The sequence below is a fragment of the Globicephala melas genome, chromosome 9 (assembly GCF_963455315.2).
Source record: "Globicephala melas chromosome 9, mGloMel1.2, whole genome shotgun sequence".
In the NCBI taxonomy this organism is placed as follows: Eukaryota; Metazoa; Chordata; class Mammalia; order Artiodactyla; family Delphinidae; genus Globicephala; species Globicephala melas.
The window spans coordinates 74028680-74050588 of record NC_083322.1 but is presented as its reverse complement, the minus strand read 5'-3'; the positions used below and the strand labels follow the sequence as shown (position 1 = coordinate 74050588).

The following is a 21909-nucleotide window of genomic DNA, read 5'->3' as shown; positions in this document are numbered from 1 at the left end:
TTTGTAATTGTCGAATGGAGGTGCTTAGACTTCTGAGACAGGCTTTTCAATTAACTCTTTTCTGTTAATACCAATAAATGTGCTTTGAGATGGTAGCAGATATTTATAAAAATAGATAAATTAAAATTCCTTGGCTGACGTGTTCAAGAAATGTTGGATTAAACAGGTTTATTTACTGCAGGAATTCTTTAACATCTTTAATTGACTTAGGGGCATTTTTCAGCTTTAATGAGGGAGAATAAAGTAAGCAACATCCTCAAAACTCATTTCGCCTCATATAATCCTTTTCTAGGAGGACCTCTTTTGATATCTTGATGTAAAAACATTTGTAGCAGAAGCGGGATTTCGTATCTAGGTAGTATGGATGAATGCTTTTCAGACTTTACTGTGGTGTGATTCACCTGGGGATCTTGTTAAGCTTCCCCTCCTTCCTGATTGAGTGCGTCTAAGGTGGCGCCTGAGAGTCTGCATTTCCCGGAAATGCTCAGGTGATGCCGCGCTGCTGCCACACAGACCGCACGTGGAGAAAGGGGGTAGTTAACTGTTGATTACTAGCCGCTGAGATGGGGCCCGAGGAAGATTAATACTTGCCAGGTGGTTTTAGTAGCGTTCCAGAAGGCTCCCTCATGAGCTGCGAGAGCTGATTGGAAGTTGCTGATGCCTCTTATGATGAAAGGAGGATTTCCAGAGTGAAACCAGAGAACTAGAGATCCCCTGATCTCCGGGACTTCTGAACACCGCTGGGTGACCTGCGGGGTATGTGCTCTAGGTCTCGTTCTGGCTGAAGGGATCACCGTTTCTCTTTGCTGGGACTGTCGCGACCTTTGTGCTGGAGTAGAAAGTTGTCGGGGAGAGACCACCGTTTGAGGAAAGACTCTATGATGACTTGTTAGAGAAGAAAAAGGGTGTCTAGACAGATGGGAAGAAATAATTTGGCGGGAAGGCAGAACGAAGGGGATTCAGTGGAGGGAGAAGGAGATCTAAATCAGTGTCAAGGAACAGAAAGAGTAAGCGTACAGTCAGGGCAAGAAACTTGTCGGCACCCACGCAGCACAAGGCTTATTACCCGTTACAGAGAGGGAGCCTGGGGAGAAAGTGACCCTGTGCTGAACCTGGCCCGTGGTGGCATCTGATGTCAGCAAACGAAGAGAAGTGATAGTTGGGGTGTGGTTGCTGGAAATACTAAAGGAAATACGTACAAGATGTGAATGAAGTTGTGGTTCCATCGTATGGCTGTTAGAGTACAAGGAAGTGGAGGCTGGTGCGTTTCTAAAGTGAATTTTCAGGCTTAAAGAAAAGCTCACGAGGGCTTCCCTGGTGGCGCAAAAAAAAGAGAGAAAAGTTCACGAGACGAAGGAGGACGTGTGACCCAGGATAAAGAAAGTCTCACGAGCCTGTAGGACTCCAGGGCCAGCTCACTGAGGGCTTGGGAAGTAAGTGAAGGCCGACAGAGCTCGCAGTTTTGTGTGTGATCAGAGCCAGCAGAGGAGGAAGGCATAGGCCTGCTTCTTGCGGCAAGTGGCAGGATGCGATGCCTCTCTTCTTACCTGCAAAAAGAGGATGACGTTTCAAACGGGGATTGCACGACATAGGCAGCAGTGGAGTGCCGGCTCCTTTAAATGATTTCTGGGGAGTTAGAAAAATGACCTTTTGTGATGCTGCAAGTCCACACGTGGGATCGCAGCACCGCTGTTAGGATTGTTTGCCAAATTGCCAGTTGAGGATCTGTGTCATCACCCTGGTATCATTGCACGTGTCATGAATTTTATAAGTTGTGTATGTGAAATTGTAAACTGCCATGGTTAATATCGATCCTGTCAAGTTCTAAAATGAATTCTTAACTGAGAGGTTTGGGAATGCTAAGGGAAATAAGTAGTAGTAACCAGGAGACAGGGTAACTTGAAAGTGAATTACAGGATTTCCGCTCGGCAGTGTCCAGATCAGACATTTCTTTAAAACTCTAGGTACAGTCGATTCATAGGTGAACAGTGGTGGTGGTGGGTTGTTCTCATTGACAGAAGCCTGTGGAAATTCTGCACCCGTTTGGGAAGGGACCATGGTCCCAAGAACCTGATAAAAACTGATTGGTTCTGAGGGAGCTCCTCCAGACTCCTGAGTATGGGAAACAGGACCTCACCCCCATGGGTCACGTGGATGAGTGAAATAGCCAATGTCCAAAAGGTGCTTGCTGTGAGAATCCTGGGCATGTGCCCCATAGAAGAATTTTCTTTCTCTTCTGACCAGGAGGAGCCTTGGGTGAGGGGCAGAGAATTCTGTCAGAGCTGCTCCAGCCTTGCTTTGTCACAGGTACTCTGCCATGTCCTAGGGATGTGGATGAAAAAGATACACCCCTGTCCCCGGAGCAGCTTACAGTGTAGGAAGGGAGACCCACATTCATGTACGTAATAACAGTCAAGTTTGCTGAGTGCCCCAAAACAACAGCGAATGCTTTCTGGGACTTCCCTGGCAACCCCGTGGTTAAGACTCTGCTTCCACTGCAGGGGGCACGGGTTTGATCCCTGGTCGGGGAACTAACATCTCGCATGCCATGCAGCTCGGCTGTAAAAAAGGAGCGAACGCCTACTGAGCACGTATGATACAGTGAGCACCTTTGTAAGCCCTTTAATATTTTATGTCAGTGGTTCTCAAAGTGTAGTCCACGAGCATCAGCATCTTCTGGGAACCTATTAGAAACAGATTCACAGCCTCGCCCCAGACCTAAGGCATGCAAAACCTCTCGGATGGGGCCCAGCAATCTGGTTTAATAAGCCCTCCAGGTGATTCTGATGCAAGCGATTTGAGAACCACTATTTTAAGACATGTAACCCTGACAGGAACCTTATGAGCAGATTTCATTTCTCCCATTTAAAGAGATGGAAACAGAGGTACAAAGAAGTTAATTTGTCTACAGATGCCTGACTTTTAAGTGGTACAGAGAGGTTTCGAATCTAAGCAATGCACATTAGGAGCTCTGCTCCTAACCACCAGACAAGGCTGCCTCCCAGGAGAATAAGGTGCAACACACAGAGGAAGGAGCTGTAAACTCCAAAAGGTAAAAAGATTAAGGTATTAAGAGCTGGATTTTTTTTCCTTTGCAAACATTTAATGAGAATTAATTGTATGCAATGAATCATCTTACACACCGTGGACATTTATAAATATGAGTGGAATATAGATCCTATCTTTAAGATTCTTATAATGAATTAGGAAAACCTAATATAAATATGTAACTGGAATCTGAAGTACTTTGAAGTAACTAAGAGAGAAATTCTGACGGGGCAGGGCGTGGGGATTTGAGCATATGAATACATTTTGACATAAACTGTACGGAAACTTACTTCTTAAATGTATGAGGAGAAAGGCATTCCAGGCTCAGGGAATATTATGTGCAAGATTCAGATGTTTGAAACAACATGTGTTCCTGGATTCGCTAGTCTGCATTACGGTATAGCTTGGAAATTCCTAATTTAAAAGGAGTTTGTGCAACTAATTGCTCCTTGTTTATTTTCACCAACATGTTTTTTTTTTTTTTTTGGACGGCACTGTGTGGCATGCGGGATCTCAGTTCCCTGACCAGGGATTGAACCCACGCCCCATGTAGTGGAAGCATAGAGTCTGAACCACTGGGCCACCAGGGAAGTTCGTGTTTGTTTTAATCTTGGGAGCCAATAATTGTTTTGACCTATTTCTTGCTTTTATGTAACATGTCAGTGAAGGTGGAAATGTACCTTAAACAGTTTTGGAGGAAATGATCTTAAATGGCAGAGAGATCATTTGGTTCAAAATGAAAAAAATTCTTACTGGTTACTCACAGGGATATATTGCTAGGGAGATTACAGAGCTCCTCCTGCACTGTAAATTTTGATAATCTAGACCAGGATTGGTAAAGTTTTTCTGTAAAAGGTCAGAGAGTGAATCTTTTTGTCAGGAAAACGGTCAGAGGCCATATGTAAACACAGCAGCTTAACTGTGTTCCAGTAACACCATGAACCCAGTGTGGCAGCTGAGTTTAGCCTGTGGCCCCCTAATCCAGGTTCCCACCTGTTTCACGTCGCTTAGATGAAGGCCGTGGAATGCGCCAGGAGATCTCAGGATGTCCTGTTTGGTGCTATTATTTCTGAGGTTCTGTGTATGGCTTAGTTGAGTAATTGAGAAATAAAAACCAGAACTAGTTTGTAAGTCTTCCGTCTGCCAGAAGACTGTATGTTATCACCTTTATTGTTTTGCAGGGTTATACAGTTTATGTACAAATTGACAAGAAACATCTGAGAGACTAATTTATTTCCAGAGCCGATGAAGGGAAGCAAGATACCTATTCCCGTATTTCTTTTGCTCATTTCTGACTTGGCGTTAATACAGGGAAGGAAAAGAGAACATTCTTTCCTCTTGAAGACCCCACACAAAGTGACTTATTGAAATGTTTTCCACTACAAGGAAATAATTGGTATTCAAATGGATCTTTAAGTTCTAAAACAAGCACATAAATTATTCAGTGTATAAAAATATACTCTTGCTTCATATGTGACCACTTAAGACAGAGTTGAGACACTAGAGAAAACAAGGGGGGAAGGGTGGCAGAGGTGTTGACGGGTTTCATAGGTTTTGAGGGGGTGGTATCATACCTTACTACTTGGCCTGAGAGTCTGGGTCACCAGGCGGTGTGGCAATAGGAAGAAGTTGCCATTGGCAGTTCAGCCCCTGCTGTATACTGTAGAAGGTCCTAGATTGAAGGTCCTAGGTTGAAGTCCCTCTGGGGGTTTACGAGGCTGGTTGAGGAGAGATGATCTACACATGCAAATGGAGCCGGGAGGCATATTAGTGGCAAATACTGACAAGTATGGAGTGTTTAGGGGAAGAGATTGGTCACGGGAGGCTCAAGGCTTGGGTAGGCTTCATGTAGCATTTGTGTGGATGGAAGGAAGGGCAGGATGTGGAAATGTAAAGAAATACAGGGAGCAGAGGTCATGGCAAGGGCTTGCACACAGAGGTGAGAACGCACACGGTTTGCAGAGTAAAAATCAGACCAGCCGCCTGGCTAGAGCGGGAAGTTTGCAGGAGAGATGTGCAGCCTGGATTATGTAGACATTGAGGGGACTGGCCGCTTGGGTAAAGTCTTGGGATATTGTCTGTGAGCACGTAGGGAGCATAAACTGTTTGTTTTTAAATAAATTATATTTTTTAATAACAAGATGGTATGTAAGGAGAGGTTTTAGGGGAGGTTAATCTGATTTGTGTGAAGGTGCTAGAGGCCAGAGTGGTCAAGGAGGCAAGGAGGGTCATTCTGTTGGGTAGCCAGGATGATAATGTTACAGTGAGAGCAGCTTTTAGTAAAGAAACACATGCTGTATTTTGAATTTTTTTGAGGATTTATTTGTAGGGAGGAAGGAGGCTTTTATTTTTATTTATTTATTTTTTTTGCGGTACGTGGGCCTCTCACTGCTGTGGCCTCTCCCGCTGCGGAGCACAGGCTCCGGACGCGCAGGCCCAGCGGCCATGGCTCACGGGCCCAGCCGCTCCGCAGCACGTGGGATTTTCCCAGACCGGGGCACGAACCCGCGTCCCCTGCATCGGCAGGCGGACTCCCAACCACTGCGCCACCAGGGAAACCCAGGAGGCTTTTATTTTTTTGAACTTTACGTTTTGAAATAATTTCAGACTTAAACGTACAAATAATACAGAGACTTTGCCTTATAACCATCTCCCAGCTTCCCCAAATGTTAACATTTTATATAACCACAGTGCACTTGATACACAGTACCAGCATTGACGCTCAAGTAACATTGACACTCAAGTAACTAAAATACAGACCTCGTTCACTTTCTGCCAGCTGTCCTACTAAGGTCTTTATCCTAGTCCAGGATCACACTCAGGGTCACATTGCCTTTCCTTGTCAGTTTCCTTTGTTCTCCTCCAATCTGGGGACCCTCAGTTTTTCTTACTCTTTCATGACTCTGACAGTTTTTGCAGAGCACGAGCTAGCTATGTTGAAGAATGTCCCTCAACTTGGAGTTGTCTGATGTGTCTCATTAAATTCAGGTATGCATTTTGACAAAAATACCCTAAAAGTGCCTTTCTCAGGGTATCGTATCAGCAGGCAAGTGTTGTCAAGTCTCATGGTTGGTGATAAGTTTTATCACTTAGTTAAGGAGGTGTCTGTGAAGCTCCACTGAAAGGTTACTATTTTTTCCTCAGTGTTCCTTAATAGCTTGTGAGGAGACACTTTGACACTATGCAGATATCCTGTATCTCGCCATACTTTTGTTCCTAATTTTGGCATCCATCGATGATTCTTGCCTGTAACATTTAGTACTGTGTTCTTTGCCTAATGGTGATATTCTCTTTGCCTCCTTTCGTTGCATTTAGTAATTGAAAGAACTCTATAAGGAAGAGCTGTCTCCCCACCCCTCCCCCACCCCATTTTTTTAATTCAATGATTTATATCAGTATGGACTCATGGGTATTTATCCTACTGGTTTAATGCAATACTTTCATTGTTTTGCTGCTCAAATCGTCCCAGACTTGGCCAGTGGGAGCTTCTTCACGTGGGCTGCTGTGGAAAGGGTTCATGCTAGAGTCCAGGTGTGACCAGGCAGGTTGATTTTACCGCAAGTAGGGGATTCAGTGACACGTGGAGATAAGTAAGCTGACAATTTAACTGTTGACCCCAAATCTTCAGTCACTTGATGCCTAAATTGTAAAGGTTTTTCTGTGATTGCATTAACCAAGGAAGCCCACCCGGCTAGGCAAAATCATTCTCTTGTTTATAAACGCAGAGAAGAAAGACACTTGCCCAAGGAATGAATAGAATCACGTTGATGACACTTTGGGGTTTGTTTCTGTGGTACCTATTGTATATATTTTCCCAGAAGCTGCTGGTTGTTGCCAATCTGTCTCCCTAGGCAGGCAAGATTGTGAAACATTTATAAGTATTCCTAAGCCCCACTTTAATTTTCTCCTTTAGCTTTTAAGTGGGGCAAACATGTTTATACTAGAAGAGAGTCCTTTAGCAGTGGGAAGTAAAAATTAAGTCTAATGCTATGGATATCGTTAAAAGGGGATGTCCTTTCAGAAGGTATGTAGGTACGATGCCGCTCTGGGGACGTGAGGTTCCTTGGTTTAGGGCTGCGTCTGGGATGGGGTGGATAGAAAACACACACCAAAGAACAGGTGCAAGGTGGGATTTCCTGAGACACTGGCTCTTTGTTCTACACAAGCCAGACTTAGAAGCTCAGACTCAGAGCCCAGGGCTGTTCGGATGGCTTGCACCTCTGCTATGTTCGGATCACTTGAGTGCGTCAGGCTTCAGAGCAGCAGGCGGATGATGAGAGGTTCAAATTGCCAATTCCCACCACTGGTTTTTATAGTTTTTCTCAGACCGGGGTGCATGTTAAAACTACATTGAAGGGCTTGGAAAAAAACCCACGCAGGTCCCTCTCCTATAGGTTCTAATTCTGTGGACCTGAGCTCCTGTTTGATTATTTCTTCAGTTTCCCAGATGGTTCTAATTTACCTCCAGGGTTGCGAACTTCTGGATCTAGCAGAGACAGCTATCTGTGACATCTTTATGCAGTTATCGGAACTTGTTTGTCATGTGATTCTTAAATTAGTACATTCCATGTTATAAGATAAATGTATGCGGAAGTAACTAAAGACAGGCTTGGGCTGCAAACTCAGGTGAATTTCTTAATCTCTTTAAGTCTAGTTTTGTCATCTGTAAAATGGGATTAAAACCTCATAGTTTTTCAAAAATTAAGCAATATATTGCATGTAAAATATTCAGTACAATCTCTAGCACACAGCAGAAACTGATTTATTACTTAGTAACATGCAGCATGTTACGGTAGAGTGGTGACTTCGGAATCAATCACAATATTCTTCCAGCCCTGGCTGTGTAACTTCCCAGCTCTGGGGCCTTAAGTAAATTCCTTAATTTCTCTGAACCTCAGGTCTCTTGTCTGTAGATAGGTGGGTGCAGCTCCTAATGTGGGAAAGTGCTTAAGACAAAGGAGGTGCTCAGTAAGCATTTCTGCCGCCTTCCCTTTCATTCTGTTTTTTAACACATCACAGGGCAGTGGAAAACTCTAATTTTGAGAATATCATTGACTTCGGTTTGGCCAGGCTGTGTTGAGAAGATATTGTTACAGTGGCCTTTGTGGCTGTGACTGACTTTGGGAGCACATCCCTTGGAGCCTCAAGGAATGGTTGGGCCTGATGCAGAAAGAGTTGTGGTGCCTGGCCCTGTGCTTCCACATCAGCACTTGACTCATGTCCCCAGTTTGCATTATGCCGAACTTGTGATGACCGTGTCCTTCTCAAGCCAACTTCCTGGCTGAGTGGGATTCTGTCCTTTTCACCTGGATCAACTAACTTTTTTTGTGTGTGTGTTACGCGGGCCTCTCACTGCTGTGGCCTCTCCCGTTGCCGAGCACAGGCTCCAGACGCGCAGGCTCAGCGGCCATGGCTCACGGGCCTCTAGCCGCTCCGCGGCATGTGGGATCTTCCCAGACCGACGAACCCACGTACCCCGCATTGGCAGGCGGACTCTCAACCACTGCGCCACCAGGGAAGCCCTCAACCAACTTTTGATTGAGATGCAAGGGTATGCTGGGGCTTAAAAAGGACCTCTCTCCCCAACCCAGGCCTTAGAACTCTACTGCACAGCCTACTGGATCACAGCCTTAATTGTTTTAGTGCATAGTCTCTTAACACATGGGCCCTCTAGTTACTTATGGAGATTTTTGGCTTCTTAGAATGATAAGAAATCTAAGTACACTTATTCCACTTTAACATGTTCATTTCTACTTGGTCACCCAGAGTGGGTAAAGGACAATGGCTGAAGGGACAGCAAGTTGTGTTGTGAACTGAATTCTCAAGTTATCAACAGATTTGGTAGTTCTTGTTGGTTCCTATTTTAACAAAGCAGGTCATACTTCTCTGGTGACTGAAGTGATTCATTCTTTTTCCTTTCCTTTCTCTCTCCCCTTGTAGCCTAAGTATTTTAATTCAATCCAAGGAGAGCATTAAGGCATGTCCTTTAAAAGCTGATTTAAAAATTTGCCTTAAGTCTACCATATAGTTTAGCACGATATTTCCAATGACTCTGAAATAAGTTCCATTTTTGGTTCAGACCCAGCCTCAGAGACTATTAGCATCTAACTTTAGTGGACACCTAACTTTAAAAAAAAATGAAAGTAATATATGATTGCTAACCAGTTATCTTTCTGAGTAAAGCCTTCTGAGTTTACTCTGAGTTATCCTTCTGAGTAAATAAAATTTATTATGAATTTTTTCTGGAAGTTCATTTGTGAATATTAAAGGGTTGCAATTTTCTAACACATGTTTAAAATATGAGGTTTGCACGGAATCATTTAGGGAATCATTTTCTATGGTTCATTAAATTGGAGAGGAGAAGAAATAAATTTGAATTAAAATCTAATTTCATTTGTATTGTTACTAGTCTTCTCTCTATGGTCCGTATAAGTCCTTCATGAAAGAATCATTGCATCTAGCTTAAGTAATTCTAGGAAATTGGAAACAAAGGGGGAAAAAGAATCATTTCATCTGGGCTTTATATTTGAGATATCATGGTGAGAGCCATTTAAAAGAGGACACCTGCATCAATTGGACCAGACATCCAAGATTATAGAGTAAATTGATAGGAAATTAGGAAGAAGAAATGTTCTTCCTGATTTATTTAAAATGTTCTTGAGATCCCGTGTCTTCTGATAAATGATTTCTAAGTTAGAGGATGGTATCTTGTTCACATGTATGTTTCTGGAGCTGCCACTGTGCCTGGCAAGGAGATCAATAGGTGCTTCATAAGGGAAATGAACGGAAGTTAGTTGCCACGGGAGTGATGAGATGAAGCCCTGAAATGCTGAGAGGAGAAACAAAACCGAGGGAGTCCAAGATGGGATGAAAACAGCTGAGTAATTGAGTCTGAGGGAAAGAATATTGAATGGCGAGGGGTGCATCTTCAAGGGTGTCCTTGTGCTCCTCTTTCAGGGAAATGTTGGGAGAGCAGTCCGTGAGGTTCTTCCGAGCAGTCATTCTCAGATTCCTGTAAGTTGGCCCATGGTGTTTCCCCAGTAAAATTATGTAACAGTCCTTTCACAGTGTCTATGAAAAATGAGGTAATGGATGGTCAGTTCCTCCATGTTCTTTTTTCTTTAAGTCTTTGGCACTTGCTAGTTTTAGTCAATACCAACAGCTAACTTAAAGTGGTCTCAAAAAAAAAGTACAGTTACGGTAGTTATTTTAAGTTGAACAGATCAGTCCTTTCCGGAGTGGTAACAGAGAGCGCTGAGCTTCCCCGGCTCAGGTGAGTTTGAGAGCTGCTGTCCTGGAGCGTTCAGGAAACACAGCTCCCTCGGGGCCAGTTAAGAGCGGGCTTCACAGGAGTTTCTGACAACAAATCCAGGTATTGTGTCCTGTAAAAGGCAGTTCCTGTTAGGTTGCTCTGATCGATCCCCTGAGGGCTAGGCGCTTATCTAACGCTGTTATCTAGTCGGCATGGAAGGACCCCATGGCTTTATTCACTCACCTTACCAATCTTTTGTAACAAGCCATCCACGGGGGAAGTTTCTGTGAAGTGGAATTGTGCGAGTGTAACACTAGTGTCGAGACAGCCAGATTTGGGCTGGCGGCAGAGAGAAAGGAAGCCTTTCTGCTTTCTTTTGTGGAAGTGCCCCCGCCTAATTCTTTAGAGCTTGTTTCTACCTGGAAGCTTTCTTTTTAACTAGATTATGTGAAGTAGTTGCTTTTCTGAGCTGATTTAGGCAATTAGATGAGTAATAAAGATTGTCATTCTGGTCTGCCATATTGACTTTTAAAAGGCTGTTTAGGGGAAAAAAAAATCACTTATCATGATGATTCATCTTCAAGTTATAAATCTGGTGTAGATGCAAATTTTAAACTGTTCAGTATTTCAGTAAGCGAATACAATGCCTAGGCTCAGAAGACAGGAGGCCTACGAAGGGCCGGTTGGGAATGTGTATAGACTAGACCAGAAGGGGTGAGTGGGTGTTTTCTTTTAACACATAGCAATTAAAAATGGCCTGTCTTAAACCTTTCTTTTTTTTTTCTTGGAAGCCATTACAGATCTTTAGCAGCGTGTACCAATTGGCATTCCTGGATAAAGAGTCTGTATATTTGTTTCAGTTTAATTAGAAGTACTATGGGAGCTGTGTGGAGTGGGCAAGGGGCTGAGTGAGAATTCTGTCTTAGCTTAAAGTTTGGTAGAAGGTTCAGACACTGGAAGGCAGTGAGTGGCAGGGTATGTTTTGTAAGTGATTCTAAGAGGTGGACGCGGCGGACTAAAAACTATGGGATCTCAAAAGACAGCAAGCTTTGGAATAGCGGTAAAGAGCTTTTAAACATAGATTGGAAGCTCAGTAAATGTTCATTTCTCTGTTCCTTTTCCTAAACCGCAACGGGAAATGATAATAGTTTTCTATTGCGCTTGTACACATGTGGGTGACGGTGCTGCTTACCTGATTGTTAGGTAGGAAAAATAAGCTCCTACAATTCAACTCACTCAGCAAATAGTTGATGCAGAGATATAAATATCTGTAGTAAATGAATAGAAAAATAAACGTTGTGTGTGTGTGTGAGGTTGTGTGCTAGAGGCTGTGAAAGCAAAGCAGGTTAAGCTACCAGCACTCCCTCAAGGAGCGTATGGATTCGTTGGGGCAAATGCACACGTAGAAAGATAGCCAGTACTGCAGAGCACCCAGGAGCCGCCATATAAATAGTCAGAAAACAAAGAGCTCCCAGAGGGACAAACTGCAGTGGACTGGGGTGGGTGGGCGGAGCTTCACCCAACAGGTGACTGCACAGACCCGGACTTCAGTGGGGTTCAGGGGTGTAGCAGGGAAGACGGAGGGCTTTCGCTTGTGGAGGACGGTGTGAGCAGAGGCAGGTATGAATCGCAGCTTCTTCTGATGAGTAGATCTCATGTTGAGTCAAAGAAGCTATGCACGGAGGTAGAAGAATAGAAATCTGTTGGAGGCAGACTGTGGTGGGCCCAGAGGGGCAGGCTGGGGGTTCGGACTGACAAGCAAGAAGGGACCTACTGTCAGTTGAGGGGCTATATAGGGACTTCTGTTCAGTTGAGGTTTGCAGGATGGCCTGAGGGGGCGTGACTGGAGCCCAGGGAAATCCACTAAAAAGCCGAAACAGCAGTCCAGGTGTGCAGGGATGAGAGCTGGAGCTCGGGTTGGTGAGAGTGGAAATAGAAGGGACAGGAGAAATGGGATCAAAATCACACTGAGAACAAAGTGATACATATACAAACATGCCTGTTTTTCTGTTGCACTTTTTGAAGTTGTGCTCTGTAGGTTGGGAACCGTTCCCATGGAATATCCTGTCCCATTGGGATGAATGTTGACCAGATACTTACACTGAGTGAGAATAAAGATGTTCATCCTCCACGGCCCATGACAGTTTTTTGGCTTAGACAACTGCTGGGCCTGCCATGGTCGCATATATTGTGTCCTCATAGTACAAAGCTTTCTGTTTGGTTCTAATTTTCCCCTTTTCTTTCTTTTCATATAGACTCTATCAAGAAGAATTTCCAACCCATACCTTGAACCTGCTCCTTCCCAGGTATGATTCGTATCTCTCTTACAGCATTTTCTGAAACAGTGATTCTTCCCTTTGCTCCTGATTACGCCATCTCCTTCACCTGGGGTGGCACGGCCGAAGGTGTTTCAAATGCTCTGATACTTGAGTCATGGATAGGACAAAAATGTTCTCCCATTTTCCAAGTCCTCTACATGAATGCATTATGAACATGGCAGAGTTCATATATAATATAAATATTTTCAATTTGCTGTATGATAGAAATGCTGTATTTTTAAAATACTGGATATTTTACTCTGAAAACTTTGTGTAAAAGGGGCCTATTTATATTTATTGTTATCTAACAGTAGAATATCCCCGAATGCTCATTGAAACAAGGTGGGGATGCCTTCATTATGTTGTGTTAAAAAAAAAAAAATCAGCTGACAGGGTTGCATATTTTAGAATAACAGGAGACTGTGAGCTTTGTGAGGGCGGGACCGTTTTGGCTTTGCTCAGTACTGCATCCCCAGCATCTGGAATGGGACCCGATAGCTGCTTAGTGTTTTTTGAGTGACTGAGTGAATGCATACTGGTACATTGTCAGGACTAGTCAAGTGTCAGCTGACTCATACGTCTTTTATGGCGATACTTTCTGTTATCGGACTTAAGTTGTTTTTTTTTTTTTAATAGATTTAACGTGTTAAAAATAAATCATTACGTGTCCTTCACATTTTCTTCTTAGGTTGTGTTTAGGAGGTGATTACAGGAAAATTAAGGGAGTGTAAGGATAGGCTTGAAGTGTTCCGGATCAAGTTATAGTCAATATATTATCAATTTGTTTGCCTTGGGAGAAGACATAAAATATTTTGTAGGTGCAAAAAGAGTTCAGCAAGAAGCAAGTAAACAGATGTTAGCATGCACCCTCAACATATCTTCACTTTCATGAGCCTTTACTTAGACGGTTCATTTTCATTTAGCTTCCTTTGTGAAGCAACATTGCCCTGTGGACGAAGCTGCCAATTATAGAAAAAGGAGGTAGTTTATAAAGTGGGACATAGACCTCTCCAGATCTGAGGAATACCCTGCTTCATCCTCCAAGAATCAGAGATGCATGTGGACAAATCAGAAGATTAAAAAAAGAAGCTATATGAAACTTTTATCTGCTAGATGGAATTGTGAAGTAGATGAAACCAGGATGCTTGGCATTAACTGTAAACTCTGCAGTTGAGTGAAGCTTAAAAGCAAAGCACACAGAAGCCTGCTATTAAATTGTGTCATGGTGAGAGATGCTTGCTAGATAGGAAAAAATTATTTTCCCAGCTTCCAAGACATTTACAAGTATGCATTTATCAATATGGCAGAGTTCATATATAAATATTCTTCAATTTGCTGTACTGGTACAAACATTGTATCTAAAAAAACAGGTATTTTGCCCTGGAAACTCTGCGTAAAAGGAAGTTATTTATAGTTAAAGCAGTTAAGTGTTTTAAGCTTAGGGACTTGGCCATAACTTTTTCTATATAGTATGTCATTGGCAGCTCACAAATTGTCACATCATTGTTCTGAATTCTCAGTGAGTCTTTGTCTTTTCTGTGTAGATTTATGGAGAGAATTCTTCTTGTGCAGGAAGAGCACTGAGGAATATTATCATCGTTCAGGCAGCTGACCTGATAAAGGACAGGGTGAACCTCAAGGGATTTTACAGGTAACACAGTTTCCTAACACCTCGTCAGAAATTCTCCTTGAGAAAAAAACCCCAAAACATGTTAAAGACATAACCTTGATCACAGAGAGATGGGCAATTATCAGTAGGAGGAGGGTCGGTTTGTTTGAAGTATCTATTTGGGATACTGGTGGTGTGGTGACTTTCCTCTTAATTAAACTTAGCCGAGCGTTTCACAGTTGGACTCCTGGTCTGAAGATAGGGAGATGACAACTGGAAGATTACAATACCATAAAGAATAGGGAGAGTACTCAGAATAAATGATGACAAAAAAAGTAGGAAAGGGTCTCAGAATAAAGACATTTCTTTAAGTTAACTAAAGTTAGCTTTATCACAAACTCATTACAGTCATTTTCTTTTTTTCCATTCGCCACAGATGGGAAAAATTCCATCATGGGCTGGCTTTTGGGGATAGTGGTTCCCAACCTATTTGAGTAAGACGACCCCCCACCCTTTTTTCTGAGGCATAGTTTACATACAGTAAAATGCACAAATCTTAAGGGTACAGCTTGACGAATTTTTAATCATTACACACACTTACGTAACTACTATCTACATCAAGCTTTAGGGAGTTTTCAAACCCTAGATAATTTCTTCGTGTCCCTTCCCTGTCAGCAACTATCTCATGCCAACAACTTCTTTCTGATAAAAAAAATTTGGCAGAATCAGTATTATTGGCACCATTGACCAACTGTGTAGTGGAGATGAGAGAACTATAATGAATTAACACTTTAAACTCCCATGTTAATTAATCACAGTATTTCCGTAGGTTTTGACACATTCGGCATAGGTTAGATATGATTTATTCCGTTGACAAACAATGCTTTTGTGTATATGGAATTGTGAACCTCTTGAGAAAGCTCAAAGGTCACTGCCCCACCCTCCCATAAGGAGTTCACAGCCCAGGGTCTGAAAAGCCACTGGTTTAGAACCTAGGCCAAGCAGACGCAACAGGCTGGAAGACAGGCTGTGGTGATTGTTGGATTACTTCCCGTAGAGCTCCCCCCGCCTTTTTAAAAAATAGATGGTGGTATCAACTTTAGACAAGTCTAATTTTTTTCCCCTTTTTTTTTTTAAAACTGACACTGCATGTATGGGCATCCCTCAGAGTTACTGCAGGTTTGGTTCCAGACCACTGAAGTAAAGCAAATAGCACAATAAAGTGAGTCACATGAGTTATTTTGTTTCCCAGTGCCTACAACAGTTATGTTTACACTCTAGTCTATTAAGTGTGCAATAGCATTATCTAAAAACAATATACATACCTTAATTTTGAAAATATTCCTAAAGCTTGCTAACCGTTATCTGAGCCTTCAGCAGGTCATCATCTTTTCTGTTGGTGGAGGGTTTGAAATATTGTGATAAGTACCAAAAATGAGACACAGAGACACAAAGTGAACGAACGCCATTGGAAAAATTGGCACCGATAGACTTGCTAAATGCAGGGTTGCCACAAACCTTGAATTTGTAAACATGATATCTGTAAAGTACAGTAAATGACAGTGCAATAAAATGAGGTCTGCCTGTGTAAGTCTTTGGGTTTAGTTGTCAGCAGGCTCATAGGATTCATTTCAGTTCCCACATGAGGCTGTATGTAGGATCTGTCCTTGTTCTCAGTTTTGTTTCTGATTGGATATAGATTGAAAAAGAATTGGGAGATGTACATTAATCAGGTTCACGGAAAAGAGCCATCCATCCAAGTAAGAACATGCCTAGGGTTTAGTGGGAGTAGAATGTGGAGAGAGCATGAGTTGTCCTATTTCAGACTCCAGGTGATCAGGCCAGAACCTCCTTTCTTTTGTAATCTAAGGACTGATGAATGCTCTGGGTTTAGAGACAAAGTGCTAATATGATTGCCTAGGCTGGGTCATTTTCATTTGTCTGGTAGTAAATTGAGCAAAGCGTTCTCCATGTACCCCATGAGAATTACTTTCGCAACTTTGAAATGTTTTCCATTTATTTGGTACTATAGGAAAAATCATACTAGTTTTTTGAGCCTTCATGTAAGTGTGTAAATACCACTGCCCCACTGACATTTGAGATGAGGGTTCTCTCTGCACTACTATGAATTAATTACTAAAAATGTAACCGGAGACAGAAGGAGGCCAAGAGAAAGCGAATTTTCAACTTGAGATTAGTAAAATTAATGTTTTATTATGGCAGTCGCATTGGCCTTGGAGCCAGTCACCTCCATATCACAATGTTCCTGTCAAGTACGGCAACGCTAGTTAGATCTGCATGTACTCGGAACAGTTGCTGGATTCAGTACAAGACTGAAAATACACGGGGAGTAAGAACTGCCGTGGGTGTTCACATTCCTCCCTTCCAGGCATCTCTGATTTCTCCACTGCTCTCCCCTCAGTCCTGGAGGTTTAGGTATTTAGAATGGATTGTTGCTGATCTGGTCCGCAAGTCAAGGGGGTGTGAGTTAACGGCAGCGGCAGCTTACCTCATTTTGTTTGCTTTGGTGGTGTTAGTGATAGTGTTCATCCTTACCCCAGTGATGTTTTGCCTGGTGCAGATGGATTGTTGAAAGCGATTCGAAACATAACTTGTTAAATTGGGGATGGGGGTAGAAGGAGATCGTGTGCCCCCGAAACAGTAGCTTGCTCCGAGCGCGGGAGCCTGATTATTCAGTAATAACTACACATGACAGCAGTCACGGCGGGACCGTGTTTTAGCATATCCACTCAGCCCTGCACCTCCCCAAGACAGAGCCCTTCCCAATGAGAAGGTGGGGCTGGGTCACCGGCATCACCCGGCAGCCGGTTAGAAGTGAGGGCTCGGAGGCTGCACCCAGCCACACTGCATCAGAGTCTGCACGTCAACAAGATGCCCCAGGGGACTGACTCCTACTAAACACCAATTTGGGAAGCCCTGGTCTGAGGCACGTCTTCCTCATCAGCTGTGAAGAAACAAGCCAACGCATCTGTCCAGTCACCATTTGCAATTTGACAGTTTAGTTTGTTTAGTAAATGTTTTGCTGTATCCTGCCGTGTTCCAGGTGGTGTCAGACACAGAGCAGGCTGAGGAGCTGCCTGTATTGTTCTGAGAATAAGGAATAAGATGATAAAAGTGCTTTGCAAGCCCAAAGATGCGGGCTAATTGACAGAGGTGTCGAGGAATTAACACTTTGAGCCTTTAATATGAAAGGTGTCCTGTAGAAGTTAAATTTGACAGTTTGGTCTAATTGCCTGTTTTGTTGCAATCTGTTTTCTTGTTTTGTTTCAAAAAACATCCATTTATTTGACTGTTAATCTTATGTCTTAATGCCAACCTGCAACTGGAATTGTAGAGCTGGTACAATCTGGAATTGCCTTAACGGCCTCAGAGTATCTTGCAAATATTTACTCCCAAAAAGTGATACTTTATCTAAAGTAGAATATTTGTTCAGATATCTCAGCAGAAGCGTTTACTGCCTTATTTTTCCGTCACTAAAGAAAACGTAGCATCTCATGGCATTTCTTCATACTGTTGGTTACTGTGTGATTTCTAGGTATTTATAACTATGCCAATCACAAAAGATAGACAATATTTTTCTGTTTTAGGAATACAAATAAATGTTGGCATCTTTTGGTCCTTAAATACCAAATATAGGAGAAAGATAGCCTTTTACATGATACACCTCTTTAAAAAAATTTTGGGTGACCTTTTTTTCCATACGGAAGAGTGGGTTTCAATGAAATTTCTGCAAATTAAAAAAACTTACTTCAGAAAGTTTTCTTCGTTTGGTTTTTCATCTGAAGCTGATAAAGATGGGAAAGTAGGCGTGAAAGTACCGCTTGTGATGCCCAAATTGGGGCATTCTTTGAACACAGCTGTGTATTTTAAGGATTACAGATAGTATTTCTTGCATGTGGTTAGTGGAATCCATCATCCAGGTTTATGGGTTTATGATCTACGCTGCTTGGCAGATTGCTTAGATTATGTTAAAAAGGTTAACAGTCAAATGTATTGTTCTTTGAGACAAATATTAAGATTTACTCTCCGTTTAAAGATCAGAAAACAAAACTTCATGCTACTCACTGTGGTATAGCCTTGTCTAACCCTGGAATTATTTTGTTCTCAAAGAGATGAGATAAAAATGTGTAATTGCTTGAACCAAAGCTGATCACCACCAACTCGAGGTACTTGTCTTACCAAGGCAGAAGCATTGTCTTCAGGTAAAGGGCTGCTAAATTTATCCCTTCATTTATTCTAATGTATATATTCAGAGACTTTACCGCGGGCCTGGACTGTTCTGATGTTGGCAATTAATCGTAAGTTACATACACATTGTCCATGTTCTCCTGAAAACTGTTCTCAAGGGAGATATTATTCATTTGGAAAGATGTATAATTGCTAAATGTTACGTACACATAGTCCCTGTTCTCCTGAAAATTATTCTCAAGGGAGGAAAAGAGATACTATTCATTTGGAAAGATGTATAATTGCTAAATGTTAGGTGATGCGAAGAAGAAATATAAGAGGATATAATTGTAAACTTCTGTAAGGCAAGCGATATTTGAACTGAAACTGAAAGATGGATAAGAGGTCCGTGTCATTTATTCTTGAGTTGCTTGTTTAAAAGCACATGAAAGTGACGGTATTAAATTTCATTTTTTTTGGCAAATGGGTGGCAACCATGTCTTACTGGGAATGGCTTTGCTTTTGTCCAGGAGAAGCTGCGTTGGGTCGGAACTGGTAGACTGGCTTCTAGAACACTGTCCTTTGGTCCAATGCAGATCTATGGCCATAGGGGTCTGGCAGCTCCTACTGGATATGGGAATTATGTCATCAGGTTAGTGTTACATGTTTTGAAGGCACAGAATCATTATGTGGTTAAGCTACTTGACCAAAATGTGTTTGATTTCCTAGATGATATTATAACCTAGATGGAAATTGTGCTTGCTGGTATATTTGCATTCTCTTATAAATGAATGTGACAGTTCATCTTGTGTTACTTCTCACACCTTTTGTAAAAATAATTAGGTACTTGTTTCATTAACTACTACCTGTAAGAATCTTTCCCTTACGCCCTCTCTTCTCTACTTAAAATGATGCACACAATTTTTTTAAAAAATTAGTCACATCTTTAGTTGCTCTAAATGTGTGAGTTGTCTTGCTGTACTCAGAATAGTCATCAGAAACTGACTTTATGAGTAGCATGTGTATGCCATTTTAATTGTGTGAGTAGTCATAAATGATCTATGAAAATAAGCTGTTAGAACAGAAAATTGATGTTAACTAGAAGCTAAAATAGATGGTGGCTATCTCTTTTCTTTGTTCAGCCAGGGAATGGAAGACTTAGAAGTCAAGCAGTTTGGATTCTTTATTTATCTCTATCACTCAGGTGCTGGTTTGTCACTGGGAAGCCCTTTTCTTCTATAGATGAGAAATATTGAGGGTCAGAGAACATATAGTAAGTTTCAGAAAGGCACACGCCAGGTCCCACTGTGGAAAAGTGGTACAGGTGGGGATGTGGGTGTAATCTTAGTCGGTCACACCTAGCACCTGATGCTCTTCTTTAGGAAAACAGTTAACTGCCTTTGAGGGATATAATTATCAGCTTGCTTGTGTGGTTCAGGTTTCTGCTTAGCAAAACATTTTGTGTTCGTATTTTTTGGAAAAGTCTCCACGTCTTGATTTCTTTTAAAATAGGGTTTCCCAACCTTGGTAGTGTTCACATTTTGTGCTAGATAATTCTTAGTTAATGGCGGGGGGGGGGCACTGTCTCGTACATTATAGGATGTTTAGTAGCATCCCTTTCTTCCACCCACCAGATGCCAGTAGCACCCCCTAGTTGTGGCAACGCAGAATGTCACCCGACATTGCTAAATGCCCTCAGTGCTGGTTGAGAACCACTGATCTAAATCTTGCCATAGTGTTGTATTTGTGTACCACCACAGTATTTAAAGGTACTGCTTTGGGACGCTAAAAGAAAAAGTTTCTTCTACTGCCTTTGAATTGCTGTTGATTTCACCTGTCCCTGAAGTAGAACAGTTGTAATATACACGTGAATGTGCTGGCCAGAGCTTTAAGTAATAAAAATAGGGTGGTAAGTCCTTTTTAATTCAATGAGACTGTGAACATGAATGGACTTCATTATCGTCCTACCCCTGGCTTCTCCCTCATACTTAGTAGGCCTTTCAATTTATTATTCAGTTTATGGCTCTCTAAATGATATACTTTACAAAACTGATTCATGCCTTTTTTGCTTCCAACAGTGGACCAGCATTTATGCTTTCAAGATACCTATGTTTTCTACCAGTTTTCGTCTGATGAGTGTAGCTACTTGTACTGTGAATTTGAAAGAGAAGAGGCGTGGCAAAACGGTGTCAAACTTTTACTGCAGCTGGTGCCTCTCATTCCCGCTAGAGCTGGCATCTGTGAACTGTAAGTAGATGCTGTTTTGTTCCATTGTAAAATTATTCTCACTTAGCGAGCCATCCCTGTGTCTGGGGACTGTGCTCTGCTTTTTAAGATCATCTCCTTTAAGAAGTAATTGTTTTATTCCCATTTCTCAGATGCAGGTTCAGAAAGGTAAAATGCTGAAAATTCAGTCCAGTTAATAAATGACTGAACTGGTATTCAAACTCCAGAAGTCCATGCCTTACTGGCTGCACCACGCTGCTTCTAGTTTAATCATTGCTATATGAGTAGATGGTATAAGTTGGGAATAAACATGATTTAGCTTAGGTTGGAATAAAATAATAACTGACATCCTCTCTCCAAGTCGTGACTTTCCTAAGAAAGAGCTCAACAGACATTTCTGAAAATAATCTAGAAGCAACAGCTGGCAAATTAAAACACATGAATCATTATCACATGAAGATGCTGAGTCACTATATGATTAAAATGAATTAAAATTAATTCATTAGACGGGGTGTGGGAACAGGACTTGAGTCATGATATGATGATTCTGACATGCCTTTGTTTATCCACAGCATTAATGACAAGCTTATTTCAGCATGATGAATTGCAGGTTAAAAATTTCAGTTAGCAACTTTTATGTATTCAGTTTCTAGAATACCCTGAGATTAGCAGGGCAAGTGGTATTATCCTCATCTCATGGGTAAGAAAAATAGGTTCAGGGAGAAGCACCCACAACCATAACAAAGATGAGTTACTCTTGTTAAAAAAAAAAGACAGTACGGAACAGTTATTACAGGCTTTTAGAAAAGAAATAAAATGTCAGAATATTAATGAGATACTAATAGGTTGATTGTAGAGGATGCATTTTATGTCAGGAACTATGCTAAATGCTTTATATTCATTATTTCATCAGTTTCTACTATTTTAAAGTGAGGAAACTGAGGCATAGAGATCAGGTAACCTATCTACAGTCACACAGTGGTGTGTGGAGTATTCCATGTCTGTCTGGCTGTAACACGCACGCTTTTAACAACTGCTAGAGTGTGTGCCCAAGAGTTATGGGGGTCATTCTGAGACGTTATAACCAGAAGCTATAAAAATGTTAGACTGACTCTGAAATGGTTATGAATCCAGTGCCACTGGCACCACTGCTGTTTATAGAGGACCTTGCCATGGTGAAGCAAATATAATGCATCATTCGATTGTCTAAGTAAGGAAGATGTTTCTTAATGTAATGTGGTCTTAATGTAGGTCAGAAGTTGCCCAGG

The 21909-nt window shown here is 41.9% G+C and overlaps 1 protein-coding gene across 5 annotated transcripts in view; it reads left to right on the top strand.

Moving 5' to 3' along the window:
* The window catches only part of RAPGEF5 (Rap guanine nucleotide exchange factor 5), a 235975-nt gene that overhangs the window by 44742 nt on the left and 169324 nt on the right, over window positions 1–21909 (top strand). For all 5 annotated transcript variants that reach the window (XM_030857070.2, XM_060304704.1, XM_060304703.1 and 2 more), the window contains exons 2-5: window positions 12556–12606; window positions 14163–14269; window positions 18946–19067; window positions 20494–20662. In XM_030857070.2, coding sequence (XP_030712930.2) covers window positions 12556–12606; window positions 14163–14269; window positions 18946–19067; window positions 20494–20662 — 449 coding nt within the window. The remainder of the gene's footprint in view (window positions 1–12555; window positions 12607–14162; window positions 14270–18945; window positions 19068–20493; window positions 20663–21909) is intronic.